The sequence below is a fragment of the Physeter macrocephalus genome, chromosome 7 (genome assembly GCF_002837175.3).
Source record: "Physeter macrocephalus isolate SW-GA chromosome 7, ASM283717v5, whole genome shotgun sequence".
Classification (NCBI taxonomy): Eukaryota; Metazoa; Chordata; class Mammalia; order Artiodactyla; family Physeteridae; genus Physeter; species Physeter macrocephalus.
Window position 1 is genome coordinate 447,215 of NC_041220.1, and position 11,040 is coordinate 458,254.

The following is an 11,040-nucleotide window of genomic DNA, read 5'->3' on the forward strand; positions in this document are numbered from 1 at the left end:
TATGGTAATTCTATTTTCAGTTTTTTAAGGAACCTCCATACTGTTCTCCATAGTGGCTGTATCAATTTACATTCCCACCAACAGTGCAAGAAGGTTCCCTTTTCTCCACACCCTCTCCAGCATTTATTGTTTGTAGATTTTCAATGATGGCCATTTGACTGGTGTGAGGTTGATACCTCATTGTGGTTTTGATTTGCATTTCTCTAATGATTAGTGATGTTGAGCATCCTTTCATGTGTTTGTTGGCAATCTGTATATCTTCTTTGGAGAAATGTATATTTAGGTCTTCTGCCCATTCTTGGGTTGGGTTTTTTGTTTTTTTGATATTGAGCTGCATGAGCTGCTTGTATATTTTGGAGATTAATCCTTTGCCAATTGCTTCATTTGCAAATATTTTCGCATTTGGAGTTTATTTTTGTTTATGGTGTTAGGGAGTGTTCTAATTTCATTCTTTTATAGGTAGCTGTCCAGTTTTCCCAACACCACTTGTTGAAGAGGCTGTCTTTTCTCCATTGTATATTCTTGCCTCCTTTATCAAAGATAAAGTGACCATATGTGTGTGGGTTTATCTCTGGGCTTTCTATCCTGATCCATTGATCTATATTTTTGTTTTTGTGCCAGTACCATAATGTCTTGATGACTGTAGCTTTGTAGTATAGGCTGAAGTCTAGGAGCCTGACTCCTTCAGCTCCATTTTTCTTTCTCAGGATTGCTTTGGCTATTTGGGGTCTTGTGTGTTTCCATCCAAATTGTGAATTGTTTTGTTATAGTTCTGTGAAAAATGCCGTTTGTAGTTTGATAGGGATTGCGTTGAATCTGTAGATTGCTTTGGGTAGTATAGTCATTTTCACAATGTTGATTCTTCCAATCCAAGAACATGGTATATCTCGCCATCTGTTTGTATCATCTTTAATTTCTTTCATCAGTGTCTTATACTTTTCTGCATACAGGTCTTTTGTCTCCCTAGGTAGGTTTATTCCTAGGTATTTTATTCTTTTTGTTGCAGTAGTAAATGGGAGTGTTTCCTTAATTTCTCTTTCCGATTTTTCACCATTAGTGTATAGGAATGCAAGAGATTTCTGTGCATTAATTTTGTATCCTGCTACTTTACCAAATACATTGTTTAGCTCTGGAAGTTTTCTGGTAGCATCTTTAGGATTCTCTACGTATAGTATCATGTCACTGCAAACAGTGACAGTTTTACTTCTTCTTTCCGAATTTGGATTCCTTTTATTTCTTTTTCTTCTCTGATTGGTGTGGCTAAAACTTCCAAAGCTATGTTGAATAATAGGGGTGAGAGTGGGCAATCTTGTCTTTTTCCTGATTTTAGTGGAAATGGTTTCAGTTTTTCACCATTGAGAATGCTGTTGGCTGTGGGTTTGTCATATATGGCCTTTATTATGAGGAGGTAAGTTCCCTCTATGCCTACTTTCTGGAGGGTTTTTTATCAGAAATCGGTGTTGAATTTTGTCAAAAGCTTTTTCTGCATCTATTGAGATGATCATATGGTTTTTCTCCTTCAGTTTGTTAATATATATCACATTGATTGATTTGTGTATATTGAAGAATCCTTGCATTCCTGGGATAAACCCCACTTGATCATGGTGTATGATCCTTTTAATGTGCTGTTGGATTCTGTTTGCTAGTATTTTGTTGAGGATTTTTGCATCTATGTTCATCAGTGATATTGGCCTGTAGTTTTCTTTTCTTGGGACATCTTTGTCTTGTTTTGGTATCAGGTTGGTGGTGGCCTTGTAGAATGAGTGTGGGAGTGTTCCTCCCTTTGCTATATTTTGGAAGAGTTTGAGAGGGATAGGTGTTAGCTCTTCTCTTAATGTTTGATAGAATTCGCCTGTGAAGCCATCTGGTCCTGGGCTTTTGTTTGTTGGAAGATTTTTAATCACAGTTTCAATTTCAGTGCTTGTGATTGGTCTGTTTATATTTTCTATTTCTTCCTGGTTCAGTTTCGGAAGGTTGTGCTTTTCTAAGAATTTGTCCATTTCTTCCAGAAATTGTCCATTTTATTGGCATATAGTTGCTTGTAATCTTTTCTGATGATCCTTTGTATTTTCTTCAATGTCAGTTGTTACTTCTCCTTTTACATTTCTAATTCTATTGATTTGAGTCTTCTCCCTTTTTTTCTTGATTAGTCTGGTTAATGGTTTATCAATTTTGTTTATCTTCTCAAAGAGCCAGCTTTTAGTTTTATTGATCTTAGCTATTGTTTCCTTCATTTCTTTTTCATTTATTTCTGATCTGATCTTTATTATTTCTTTCCTTCTGCTAACTTTGGGTTTTTTTTGGTTTTTCTTTCTCTAATTGCTTTAGGATAAGGTTTGGTTGTTTATTTGAGATGTTTCTTGTTTCTTGAGATACGATTGTATTGCTATAACCTTGCCTCTTAGAACTGCTTTTTTTTTATGCACACACACTGTATTTTATTTTTACAAGAGATAAATAAACTGACACCAAGCATTGTAAATAAGTTAGGTTGTTTATACGAGATGTTTCCTGTTTCTTAAGGTGGGATTGTATTGCTATAAACTTCCCTCTTAGAACTGCTTTTGCTGCATCCCATAGGTTTTGGGTCGTCGTGTCTCCATTGTCATTTGTTTCTAAGTATTTTTTGATTTCCTCTTTGATTTCTTCAGTGATCACTTCGTTATTAAGTAGTGTATTGTTTAGCCTCCATGTGTTTGTATTTTTTACAGATCTTTTCCTGTAATTGATATCTAGTCTCATAGCGTTGTGGTCAGAAAAGATACTTGATATGATTTCAATTTTCTTAAATTTGCCAAGGCTAGATTTGTGGCCCAATATATGATCTATCCTGGAGAATGTTCCATGAGCACTTGAGAAAAATGTGTATTCTGTTGTTTTTGGTTGGAATGTCCTATAAATATCCCTTAAGTCCATCTTGTGTAATGTATCATTTAAAGCTTGTGTTTCTTTATTTATTTTCATTTTGGATGATCTGTCCATTGGTGAAAGTGGGGTGTTAAAGTCCCCTACTATGGTTGTGTTACTGTCGATTTCCCCTTTTATGGCTGTTAGCATTTGCCATTGAGGTGCTCCTATGTTGGGTGCATAAATATTTACAATTGTTATATCTTCTTCATGGATCGATCCCTTGATCATTATGTAGTGTCCTTCTTTGTCTCTTGTAATAGTTTTTATTTTGAAGTCTATTTTGTCTGATATGAGAATTGCTACTCCAGCTTTCTTCTGATTTCCATTTGCATGGAATATCTTTTTCCATCCCCTCACTTTCAGTCTGTATGTGTCCCTATGTCTGAAGTGGGTTTCTTGTAGACAGCATATGTATGGGTCTTGTTTTGGTATCCATTCAGCCAATCTATGTCTTTTAGTTGGAGCATTTAATCCATTTACATTTAAGGTAATTATCGATATGTATGTTCCTATTACCATTTTCTTAATTGTTTGGGGTTTGTTTTTGTAGGTTTTTTCCTTCTCTTTTGTTTCCTGCCTAGAGAAATTCCTTTAGCGTTTGTTGTAAAGCTGGTTTGGTGGTGCTGAATTCTCTTAGCTTTTGCTTGTCTGTAAAGGTTTTAATTTCTCTGTCAAATCTGAATGAGGGATCCTTGCCTATCCTGGGTGGGACTCTCTGAGCTTCCTGGACCTGAGTGTTTCCTTTCCCACGTTAGGGAAGTTTTTGTCTATTATCTCTTCAAATATTTTCTCGGTTCCTTTCTCTTCGCCTTCTGGGACCCCTATAATGCAAATGTTGGTGCATTTAATGTTGTCCCAGAGGTCTTGAGACTGTCCTCAATTCTTTTCATACTTTTTTCTTTATTCTGCTCTGTGGTAGTTATTTCCACTATTTTTTCTTCCAGGTCACTTATCCGTTCTTCTGCCTCAGTTATTCTGCTATTGATTCCTTCTAGAGAATTTTTCATTTCATTCATTGTACTGTTCATCGTTATTTGTTTGCTCTTTAGTTCTCCTAGGTCCTTGTTAAATGTTTCTTGTATCTTCTCCATTCTATTTACAAGATTTTGGATCATCTTTACTATCATTACTCTGAATTATTTTCCAGGTAGACTGCTTATTTCCTCTTCATTGTTTGGTCTGGTGGGTTTTTACCTTGCTCCTTCATCTGCTGTGTAGTTCTCTGTCTTTTCATTTTGCTCAACTTACTGTGTTTGGGGTCTCCTTTTCACAGGCTGCAGGTTCTTAGTTCCCGTTGTTTTTGGTGTCTGCCCCCAGTGGCTAAGGTTGGTTCAGTGGGTTGTGTAGGCTTCCCAGTGGAGGGGACTGGTGCCTGTATTCTGGTGAATGAGGCTGGATCTTTTCTCTTTGGTGGGCAGGGATGCATCCAGTGGGGTGTTTTGGGGTGTCTGTGAACTTATTATGATTTTAGGCAAGGCTGGGCATGTTATAATTTAACTTTCTAGAAACCTTGTTTTTCCATCTTTATTTGTTTCTCCATACCTCCTTTTTTTATTCTCTGTGGCTTCCTTGCACTTCCAAAAATGCATCGAGCGTCCACTGCATAGAAGTCTGATTTTCTCGTGTTGTAATTCACTTTCCAGTTCTTGCAGATTGGCTCTGTTAGGTCACTCTTCTGACACTCAGCAAAGCTGCAGACCGGTCCAGTCAGCAGCTCATTTCCCCTGTTGTGTTAGTTTCTGGAATGGCCTGCCTCGGGGAAGGGATGTGTTAATTTCTTCTTTCTTGTAGCCATCCACAGGTGGAACAGGGTGGAAGGCGGATTCTTAACCACTGCATCACCAGGGCAGTCCTGCTCCTTGAATTTCAGATTCGATCCTTCTACCCCAGATAACTCTTTCCCTGTCTTCAGGTCTTGGTTCAAGGACAACTTCCGCAGGATGTTCTTACCCAACCTCTCTGCTACTATAAGTTATTATGGACAACACTGGTCCTTTACACCACTGCCTACGGTTGTAATTTAACTTAAGTTTTCAGTGTTTCAGTCCCACCAGATAGAGATCAAGGGACTCAATTTTGCTCATGATTTTTATCTCTATCACATTAGCCTGACATTTACTGAATAAATCAATCATCAATTGGCTATAGTGTGCACGCACATTCTTACCACACAGTGTGGTTGTTCTGATGAATTGAAGACAATTGGGGAAATGGATTTTTGCTCCAGCCCAAGTAATTGAGTTGTAAGTAGCACATGTGTTGTAAGCAGGAAAATAAGAATTTCCTTAAACAAATCAATAGATATCAATTGAATAAAAATATAACAGTGGAAAATATCTAAGGAATTGTATTTCCAGAGTACTGCAATGAAGATAGAATTTCAGTAGAATTAGTAGTATCTCTGACTAGGAATTCTTAATTTTTCCTAAGTGGAATTACTTTACTGCCTGTGTTAAATAATTGCTGTCTAAACTTAGACCATTATTGACCACTTGTAGTTACCTCCAGCTTTGCCCATCTGAGTCCATTTCTCTTGATATTTATGAAGAGAGTATTTGGGTTTAACAAATCATTTAAACTTAAAGTATAGAACCAGTGGTATGAGGAAGGTCCTGTCTCACAAGCCGTAATTTCCAAGTTGCAGTATTAGATGATATAGTACCTATCCTAAGTACACCCTTTCTGCACGCAGCTAGTTTCTTCTCACAAGCAGTGTTTTCTAAAATAAGGATCTCTTCTCTCTTGGGAATATTAATGCAGTATTTTCCCCAAAGGCCAAGGAAGAGTCAGAGGAAAAGGAGGAACAAAAGGCTGAATTTCAGAAGCAGAAAGAGGTGTTACTATCCTTATTTGATGAGAAACGCCATGAGCATCTCCTTAGTAAAGGTAGGCATTTCTATTCCGAGGATCCTTCCCCTGGACCGTAAGACCGTGAGATCAAAACGTCAAACCTTACTTGGGGGGAACAAATGCACACTGATATTTCCACTCATAGGAACAAGGAATTTTTCATTTGTCGTGGAAGTTAAGTATTTTCTATACCAGTTTTCTCTTTTTTTTTAAGTGACTTAAAATATATTTAATAAACCTTATTTTATAATTCTATAATTTATTTGAAGTATTTCCAATAAGGTATTCATAAATGATACAGGAACTGGGTATTTAGGAAAAGAAAAAAGGTCAAGTCCTTTTGTATGTGGCTATTTATTGCTTGATTTCTAACCCTGCCTATTTAAAGGTTTTGAGAATTTAAAGTATGTGTATATATATATATATATGTATGTATGTGTATATATATATATGTATGTATATATATTTAAATTTGTCTTTTAAAATCTAATATTAAAATAATGTTTTAAATGATAGTTTTCCAAATTCAAGCTAAGGGATAAAATATTTAAACGAACATTCACATTCTTTTCTAAAAACCTGTGACACAATTATTTCAGGTGATGCTTGCCAAATGAACATGAGTGCCTTAAATTACCTGTTAAATTAAAACTTGCCATGTGTCTTGCAGGGGAGAGACGGCTATCGTACAAAGCACTTCAGGGGGCCTTGATGATATACTTTTACAGGTAAAAGCAAATCAAAAGAGGAGAATTAAGGCATACAGCATGATTGTTTTATTTATTTATTTTTCGTTTTCTTTGGCTGTGCCGCACGGCTTGAGGGATCTTAGTTCCCTGACCAGGGATGGAACCCCTGCCCCTGGTAGTGAAAGCACTGAGTCTTAACCGCTGGACCGCCAGGGAATTCTCAAAAGAGGTGAATTAGAAGTAAAAATGGAGGAGTAGATATAGATAAGAAATCCAGTATAAAGCTTATACATTGCAATCATAGTTTAAAAAAATCATTTAGATTTGGCAGGGGGGAAGCTTAGAAAATAATCGTGAAGTTTCATGAGGTTTTTCTTTATTTTAAGGAGTAAGAGTCCAATTTTATTCCTCTGGTGGGTAAAAAAAAAATAAATATACACACAAATTAATCAATATCCTTTTCATTAAATTCTGCAGAGTGTTATGTGAAATTAAGTGTCCTAAGAACCCAAAGTTTAATCTGTCTCAGAAACTCAGTCATGAAATGGGTTCTGTCAGTTAACGATGTTGTTATTCCTGTTTTGTAAAATGAAAAAGAATGAAGTGAAAACACCTTATAAACTGCTGTTCTGCTTGTTCGGCAATTTCAAGTCTAACTGTCTTCACCACCCTCAGTGTCTGGGGCATCCACGTCCTGTCCTCCTAGCCACGTGGATGAACGGCCCGTCTTTGTGGTTCATACATTAAATGTGTCAGAGCAATGGATGGCACACTAGTAAAAAGCAAAAAAAAAAAAAAAGGAAAAAATCTGTGTTTACTGCATGTCTTACTTACTCGGATTTATTTTTTAATCCTGTCCCATCTATTTTTCAGAATGGCAGCATAAAAAACCCTTCTGTTTTCCTCACCTGTTAGTAAGCGTATGCTGTTCAGGCTTACGTATCCTCGGCAGAAAATGCACTGAGAGAGCTGAGGGATTAGATGAAAAAGGAAACAAGTATAGCAGAGGGAACACTGTAACAAGCAGGCTTTGTTTTCACATTTTAACATCTTTGCCTGGAAGAAGCGTCTGTTACTGGCTAGAAAATCCGAGATGGTGTCCGTGTCTGCCTTTTATGAGGAGGGGTGTGAGGTGCGACTCCGGCTGGTCACTTCACGTCTATCGAGGAATGTTCTAGACTCTTGCACACATGCTGCAACATGAGTGGTGTTAACCCCTTTTATGAGATGAGGAAACTAAGCCTGGGAGGGAGATCAGCGCTGTCACAGCTCCTAAGAGGCAAAGGGGATGTTTGTTTCAGGCCCAACGGATGGTAGAATGTGTGTTCTTCCTGACACACTGGACTTGCCCGAACACTTATTATTAATTATTATTATTACTATTCTTATTATTCTTATTCTTTTTCTTCCCCAGGGAAGAGCCCAGGTTCCAGGTCCCTTTCCAGCTGCTGACCTCCCTCATGGACGTGGACTCGCTCATGACCAAGTGGAGATGTAAGTCCCCCCGGACCCCCAGAGCCGCCCCCTCCCTGCCCCCTCCCCTCCCCCACGGCTGTGGGTGGGGGCGGGGCTCCGTCGAAAAGCAGCCGAGCAGCGCTCTCAGGGCCGCGCAGCGCCCGCGCTCACGGCTCCCATGTGGGCCCAGGAAGACGCTGGGTTTGATAATCGGAAGAAACAAGTTAAGCTCTGGGTCGAAGCAAATTTCGCGTTAACAGCAACGCACTCCTCTTGGCGTCAGTACAACTTGAAAGTATAATTTCAGTCGTTCGAGTTCATGGCGGAAGGGCCCACGAGGACACGGGTAGCGAGGGCTCGTGGACGCCGCAGGGCCTCCGCCCACGGCGTCCGAGGGCCGAGCGCAAGGCTGGCCGGACGCCCCGCGCGGCCGGGGGCAGGCGGGGCGCCGCGCAGCCGCCCCGCCCCTCACGCGCTCACAGCTGAGCCTCCCACGCGGCCGAGGGCCAGGGCAGGCGACCATCGTCACCCAGCCCTTGCCCTTGGCGCGCGTGCAGCTGACGCGTGTGTCTGTCTAGACAGCCACGTGTGCGTGGTGCACAGGATGCTGGGCGGCAAGGCGGGCACCGGCGGGTCCTCGGGGTACCAGTACCTGCGCTCCACCGTGAGGTAAGCCGGGCGTCCCTCCTCATCGCGGGGACCCACCAGCGCCGCTTTCCCCACGGAGATGCGCCTTACCTAGGAAAAGGCGCTTATGCCCGCTCCTGTCTGGACTGCCGGCAACCCTGTATCCTTAGATTAAGGGAGTCCTGTGGGAGCCTTCGGGGGTCACTGCAACATCCTTAGTTCTGGAAATTCATCATTGCATCCTGGGATGCGAGGGGGCGGGGGACCAACGTCTGCATGACCTGGCGGGGCAGGAACCAGGTGACCCAAGGAGCGTTTTCAACTTACTCTGGCTCAGGTCTGGGCTAGACTAAAATGGGTATCATTGATTCCGCCAAAGTCCTCCTGGCCAGATGAATGACACAGCTGAAAATAGGTTCCTGTTTGCTGATATGACTCTATTTTATAGGCTAAAAACTACTCCCATGTGCTCCAGAGACTGCCTTTTTCATATTGTTTACAAGGAAACAAAGCAACATTTACTGAGCACTTCAAACACGCTAGAGAGATTTCTAGGACATTCATGTTCTTACTTTACTATTCACACTATTATAGACCGATGGATGTATAGATAGACACATCTGAAAACTGGGAAACTTACAGAGCCCCGTGGGAAAGGAGAATCGAGAATAAATGAGATGTTCACAATTAGTCTCCAGAATTCTTTTTTTTAAATTTTATGGAAGTATAGTTGATTTACAATGTTGTGTTAATTTCTGCTGTACAGCAAAGTGACTCCAAAATTCTTTATAATTCACTATTTTCATGCCTACTCTTACTACCTGACTGACTAAGTTATAAAACACAGTGTTTCTATTTTCATCGTTTGTAGAGATTTTCAGTTTCCCTGGGAATAAACGCTAGGCTGAATGATTCACAAAAGTTATTGGTTTGAATTTTCGCAGTCATTACACATTTTCTCTTTTCCTGAGAATAAATTCTGTAAGCAGCATGAAACTGTAAATGATTGTACAAAACGAGCACACAGCCATCAGGGGTGGTGGGAACGGTGAACACAAAAGCATCCTGGTGTGTCATTTTCTCATTAAATCTCCACAAAGGCCTGGTTAGAGGAAGGGATTGTAGTTTTTATTTTACACAGTTAGAAACCAAAACACTGAGCTTTAGACAACTTGCCCAGGGTCACATGAGTTGCAAATGACAGAGCAAAATTTGAACCCAAATTTGACTTCAAAGACAAATGTTCTTCTGCTATAAAACTGCAAGTTAAGATAGTTGACTAACAAACACATGGCAATTTTAAATGTGAAAATCACTCTTATAGACATTTATTTTAAATCTAAGATGGCATTTCAATTTATTAATGCACTCATGTCACTTACCTGGCAGTAACTTAACGGGTGGGAAATATTTTCCGATGAACAACTAGGAATTCTGTGTGCTTTCAATTTATAATTTTGCATCCTGTCCTTTAAAAGTCAGAAACAAGAACACACCCTTATCTTTATGAAGGGAGCATGACAATAATAAAGCTCTAGGTTTTAATCTGGACCAGCCTGGTCCGGATCACTGAAACGCGTAATATGGTTTTATGGGCATGAACCTTGGATATGGAATAAAAATGAAGCAATCTTAATATTGATACTCTTTGATATACACAACATGGAACATACAATACTGAATCCTAATTATTTACAACAAAATATCACTATTTGAGAAATTTAAAAATCTTTCATGTCAATAAGTGTAAAACATCTGTATATATGTGCTTCTCCAGTGACAGGTACAAGGTGTTTGTAGATTTATTTAATCTCTCAACATATCTGGTTCCCCGACACTGGATACCGAAGATGAACCCAATTATCCATAAGTTCCTTTACACCGCTGAATATTGTGACAGCTCTTACTTCAGCAGTGATGAGTCAGACTAAAATCATCTGCAAAGATTTATGAAGAACATTGATTTCTCAGTCTGTGGTCCTTTTTTATTGTCTATGAATTTTCATGACTATGCAGAGTCCTAATGTAATATATGTTTATACATATATATTGCATATATAGCACTGTAGCACTGATTCAGTCCTAAAAATAATTTTATTACCTCATGTTTGTGATGATATCAGACTCAACGGTAAGATAAGAAATTCAGTTACATTGTAACACTGTACCTAGGGTGTTTTCCTATTAGAGACAATGTCCCTGTGTTTACCTTAATGTAACCATTTAATGTAATGATTTTCTCAGTTTCATACCTTATAAGCTTGTAAACTTCAGCTATTTCAAATAGTTTATGCAATAAAATGTGTCATTCTGTACAAAGATCTGTTCAATCCAAAAGTTTTGTAAATAGTAAATAAAATTTAGTCTTTTGACATATGCTGTTTTGGAAACATTGTATTTGTTAGGACTCTTGGTGACCAAGGACAGAATCGGAAACGTCCCTGCAGGGGTTTATGGGGCAGTTTCTCCTGGAGCTCCCAGAAGTGAGAGAGGCTTGGGGCGCCTGGAG

The 11,040-nt window shown here is 39.4% G+C and overlaps 1 protein-coding gene across 2 annotated transcripts in view; it reads left to right on the forward strand.

Moving 5' to 3' along the window:
• TDO2 (tryptophan 2,3-dioxygenase) overlaps nt 1–10,850 on the forward strand; it is a 20,910-nt gene extending 10,060 nt beyond the window's left edge. Inside the window, exons 8-12 of one of the 2 annotated variants that reach the window (XM_007113325.2) lie at nt 5,685–5,796; nt 6,431–6,488; nt 7,864–7,947; nt 8,487–8,573; nt 10,309–10,850. In XM_007113325.2, coding sequence (XP_007113387.1) covers nt 5,685–5,796; nt 6,431–6,488; nt 7,864–7,947; nt 8,487–8,573; nt 10,309–10,462 — 495 coding nt within the window. In that variant the 3' untranslated portion in view covers nt 10,463–10,850. Of the gene's footprint in view, nt 1–5,684; nt 5,797–6,430; nt 6,489–7,863; nt 7,948–8,482; nt 8,574–10,308 lie in introns of both variants that reach the window. The other variant, XM_007113326.2, reaches the window with a different exon arrangement.
• The last annotated feature ends 190 nt before the right edge of the window (nt 10,851–11,040 follow it).